This window comes from Alligator sinensis, unplaced genomic scaffold, assembly GCF_000455745.1.
Source record: "Alligator sinensis unplaced genomic scaffold, ASM45574v1 scaffold1334_1, whole genome shotgun sequence".
Lineage (NCBI taxonomy): Eukaryota > Metazoa > Chordata > Crocodylia > Alligatoridae > Alligator > Alligator sinensis.
In genome coordinates this window covers 530,470-535,450 of record NW_005842872.1, presented here as the reverse complement: position 1 = coordinate 535,450, position 4,981 = coordinate 530,470, and the positions used below count along the sequence as shown (strand labels likewise).

The 4,981-nt window shown below is 54.2% G+C and overlaps 1 protein-coding gene across 1 annotated transcript in view; it reads right to left on the bottom strand.

Moving 5' to 3' along the window:
- Window positions 1-4,975, bottom strand: part of LOC112548007 (zinc finger protein 883-like) — a 14,888-nt gene extending 9,913 nt beyond the window's left edge. The window contains exons 1-4 of the mRNA XM_025191912.1: window positions 4,955-4,975; window positions 4,143-4,353; window positions 3,309-3,481; window positions 1,249-1,375 (exon numbers count right to left, since the gene is read on the bottom strand). Of these exons, the coding sequence (XP_025047697.1) occupies window positions 1,249-1,375; window positions 3,309-3,481; window positions 4,143-4,311 (469 nt within the window). The 5' untranslated portion in view covers window positions 4,312-4,353; window positions 4,955-4,975. The remainder of the gene's footprint in view (window positions 1-1,248; window positions 1,376-3,308; window positions 3,482-4,142; window positions 4,354-4,954) is intronic.
- Between the last annotated feature and the right edge of the window lie 6 nt (window positions 4,976-4,981).

Sequence of the window (4,981 nt, the reverse complement as noted above, 5' to 3'; positions counted from 1 at the left end):
CTGCTACGAACCCGTGCTGGTTTCCCCTCAGCATAATTTCTCCTGCCGGGCTCTCGCAAATGTGAGCCTTGATAATTTTTTCAAAGACTTTGCCAAGGATGGAGGTGAGACTGACTGGCCTATAGTTGCCTGGGTCCTCCTTCCTTCCCTTCTTGAAAATGGGGACCACACTGGCCCTTTTCCAGTCCTCCAGGACCTGGCCCGTGCGCCACAAGTGTTCAAATATTCCCGCCAGTGGCTATGTAATCACGTCAGCCAGTGCCTTCAGCACCCTCGGATGGAGCTCATCCGGGCCTGCCGACTTAAAAGCATCCAGTTCCTCCAAGTGACTCTACACCATCTCAGGGTCTACGCACAGTAGTCTGGCGCCCTGCTGCTGCCTCTCTACCATCCCGGTGAGAGACTTGTCTTGCCCCTCACTTAGGAACACTGAGGCAAAGAACTCATTGAGGAGTTCAGCCTTGTCCCCCCCGTCCGTCACCAATTGCTTCTGCCCATTTAGCAGGGGTCCTATTCCACCCTGGGCCTTCCTTTTACTCCCAATATAGCTGAAAAACAATTTCTTGTTATCCTTAACTTGGGATGCCATCCTCAGCTCCATGGTAGCTTTGGCCCGTCTAACTGCCTCCCTACAAGCGTGAGCAGAGGAGGTATACTCCTCTTTGGTAATCTCTCCCTGTTTCCACTTTTTATATGCTCCCCTTTTAGCCTGTAGGCTGCTCTGGATTTCTCTGGTCAGCCAGGGAAGCTTTCTGGTCCCTTTCCCTCTTTTTCCTCGCATCGGGATCGTCTCCCTCTGTGCCCGAAGGAGAAATCAATGTTATATACCTTGATTTTAAAAAAGCCTTCCATCTGGTATCCCATGATCATCTCATAGAAGAACTGGCCAACTGCGACCTCGGCCACATCACAGTCCAATTTAGATAGCACTGAACGGGGCATGCTAGGATTGTTAAATGCGTTTAGACAGGACACGCTAGGCAAGGGAGGAAGGAAATCAAAACAATTCCCTAAGGAAGAGCTGTTAGTGACTGTATGTACGCAGGTGGAGGAGGTTAGATCAAACAAAGGAGAATATATTAATAAGAAATGTGAGCAAGGTCTGATCACTGACAGAGCAGTGGGGAGGAACTGAATTTAAACCTCATGCCAAAATTCACGAAGATGAGACTATTGAAATATAGGAAGATGACTACAAAACTCCACAGTTCACATACCTCCAGGGAAAAGCAAGAAACAGAGCTTTACCCAGAGAAACGAGGGCTTGGAAATTCCTCAGCATCTGGTCCCGGTAAAGCACCTTGTCTTTGTCTTCCAGCAGCTCCCACTCCTTCCGTGTGAAATACACAGCCACATCCTCAAACACTTCCTGGAGCTGCAGTCACAAACATTACACCATCAGCATCTCCTCTACCAGCTGCTTCCAGCCCCCACAACCCAGTCTGCAATCACTCTGTATTACAACTAATTGCAGGCTTAGCCATTACAGGAAAGGGTGTAATATTCCCCAGTCTTCAGCTGATGTGATGTAGATGCAGCTGTGCACAAAGGAGTCCATGCATCAGCTTTAGCCCAGCTCATCACGTTTTATTTGCTCAGACCTTTGAGGCAGTCTGGGCAGTACTTTTAGGGGCAGGGAACCCCAGCTCCATGCACTCTGGCCACGCCTTCTCATACCAGCACCCCTGGCTATCTGTATTACGGAAGGAGCTCCTGCTAATACCAGCTTGGGGTGTTTGCAGCCTCCATCACCACAGTTTCATAGTAGGTAGGGTCGGAAGGGACCTAAGCAGATCATCAAGTCCGACCCCCTGCAATAGGCAAGAAAGGATGCTGGGGTCAAATGACCCCGGCTAGGTGATTGTTTAGCCTCCTTTTGAAGACCCCCAAGGTAGGGGCAAGCATCACCTCCCTCGGAAGTTGGTTCCAGCTCCTAGCTACCCTGACCGTGAAGTAATGCCTCCTGATGTCTAGCCTGAACCTACTCTCTGTCAACTTATGGCCGTTACTCCTTGTTACTCCCAGTAGTGCACCGGGGAATAGGGATTCTCCCGTTGCCTGCTGGTCCCTCTTGGCAAGCTTGTAGGCGGCCACCAGATCCCCCTCAGCCTTCTTTTGTGGAGGCTGAACAGGTTCAGGTCCTGTAGCCTCTCCTCATAGGGCCTACCCTGTTGCCCCCTGATCATGCAGGTGGCCCTCCTCTGGACCCTCTTGATGCTATCCACATCCCTCCTTCATAGAATCATAGTACTTGGGGTCAGAAGGGACCTAAACAGATCATCAGGTCCAACCCCCTGCCCCGGGCAGGATCGAGTGCTGGGATCATATCACCTCAGCCAAATATCTATCCAGCCTCCTCTTGAAGACCCCCAAGGTAGAAGAGAGCACCACCTGCCTTGGGAGTCCATTCCAGAGCCTGGCAGCCCTAACTGTAAAGTAACGCCTCCTGATGTCCAGCCTGAACCTTCTCTCTAACGATTTGTGGCCGTTATTCCTAGTAACCCCCGGTGGTGCCTGGGGGAACAGAGTCTCCCGCACTTTCTGCTGCCCACCCTGGTGAGTTTGTAAACAGCCACCAGATCCCCTCTCAGCCTTCTCCTGTGGAGGCTGAATAGGTTCAGGCCCTTTAACCTCTCTTCGTAGGGCCTGACCTGCTGCCCCTTGACCATGCGAGCGGCCCTCTTCTGGACCCTCTCAATGCTAGCCACATCCCTCCTGAAGTGCGGCGACCAGAACCGGACACAGGACTCCAACTGTGGCCTGACCAATGCCGCATAGAGGGGAAGGATCACCTCCCTGGATCCACTTGTGATCCACCTGTAGATGCACGACAAGGTGCAGTTAGCCTTACTGACCACTACCCTGCATTGGAAGCTCATGTTCATCCGGGAGTCAACAATGACTCCAAGATCCCTTTCTGCCTCTGTGTTGACAAGAAGGGTGTTCCCAGCCTATAGGCGTGTTGCTGGTTCCTTCTCCCTAGATGCAGCACCTTGCACTTGTCCGCGTTGAACTCCATCCTATTCTCATCTGCCCACCTCTGTAACCTGTCTAGATCTAGCTGGATTCTGTCCCTCCCCTCCAGCGTGCTCACCTTGCCCCACATTTTAGTGTTGTCAGTGAATTTGGACAGTGTGCTTTCCACACCCACGTCCAGATCGCTGATAAAGATGTTGTACAGTACAGGCCCCAGGAGAGACTTTCTTCAAGTCTCTTCACTCCCCACATTCTTTACACCACCCCTAGCTCCTCCTATGCTCTGCCCCAACTGTACTCCCGTCCCCAACTGGACCTGGTGCCTTGCTCACCTCCAAGTTCTCTGCCTGCTTTGGAGGCCTGCCCTGCCCCTTCTGCACTTGGCCTGGCTCAGGGGTCAGGGGGCCCCTCTCCTCCAGGTTCCCTGCACACGTCCTCTGCAGCTCCAGGATTACAGGCTCTTCTCCAGGAGGCTCCTGCTCAACTCTCCTCAGGGTCCCAGCACCTGCGGGTAGGGAATAGCACACACAGGTTAGCCCTGGTGCTGCTGGCACAAGGAAAGCCCTGCTACTCACCTGTATGGGCCTGGGACCGAGGCTTCAGAGTGTGGAAGAGGGGGGAGAAGGAAGACTCAAAATCCCGCAGCTCTTGCTAACAAACCACCACCAGTATCAGGCTGGAGATGAGCTGCAATAACTCCCAGTGCAGCGTGGTGATCACGGCACCATGTCAGAGCTTTCCTCTGCTGACAACTCCCAGGTCCCTTCACTTTCAGGGGAATCTGCAGTCTCATTTCCCCCATCACCTGCACCAGTCCCTTATCGAGCACAGAGGACTCACAGGGGCATGAGAAAGGGACCAGTGAACCCTGACTATTGGAACATGAATTAGGTTATTGATCGTTATCGTGGCAGCATGACATGGCCCAAACAAGATAAAGCCTCTCTCTGCTGGATGCTGCACACATGCAGTGAGAAAGATCAGGAACCCCTAGCCTGGGAGCTGCCCATGCACAGAGACCAGAGCTCTGTCCCAGCCCAGCCACGTGGTTACAAATATTGCAGCCCTGTCCTGGGCAGGGGCAGACATTCAAGCCTCTTCCCCTGCATGCAGGACAGCCACTCAGGCACCCAGACCCACGCCCGGGCCTCCATCCTGTACCTCACCTGACTCCTGGTGGGGCAGGGGCTCCTCTTTGGAGACATGAGGTGGCTTGTCCTGAGACCCCAGGGCTTCCCTCTCTCCAGACTGCTCCAGAGGCCAGTCTACACAATGGGCCTGTAACTGCTCTGGCCAGGAATCACCAGGGTCCTGCAATGCTGAAGTGGGCTGCATCTCTTCTGAGGGCACTCCCTCAACCTTCACACTCACTGTGACCTGGGGACGAAATAAACATGTCACTGGGGATCTGGGATCAACAGAACATGGAGGGAACATCCCGCAAGCACATGGAGACAGGGACAGCAGTGTCCATGATCAGGGTGAAAAGTTTTCACCTGGAGCTTCTCGTCGTCCTCCTCCTGTACTAGCTGAAATGCCTCAGCTGGGGACTCAGCAGGTCTCCACCCTGCGTCCCCACTCCCAGCTCTGCATCTCCTTGGCCTGGAATTGGTCCAGGATTTGCTCCTGGCTGCGGTGCTGGGGCTCCAGCCAGCACTGACAGAGCTCCTGCAGGTGACTACAAACCTCCCCCGGCATCTTGGCTTCCAGGTAGTGGACACGCCAGAAGCATTGACACCAGGTCTCTGGGGTGGGGAGGTTGTCCCCTGGGGCCAAGTTTCAAGTCTCTGAGGGAATCTCAGGCATGGCCTGCATCAGCTCCTGCCCCGGATCTCCCGGCGTTGGACCGGCTCCTCCTGCAGCTGCTGCTTTACAGGTGGTGCACTCCCTCCCCCCCAGCCTGGAGGACACGAGGGACTTGTCCTGCCTCCCAAGATCCTGCCTGGAGACCCCCTGGGTCCTGCTCCCTCAGCATCACCTCCGGCTGCAGCAGGGCTGTGAACAG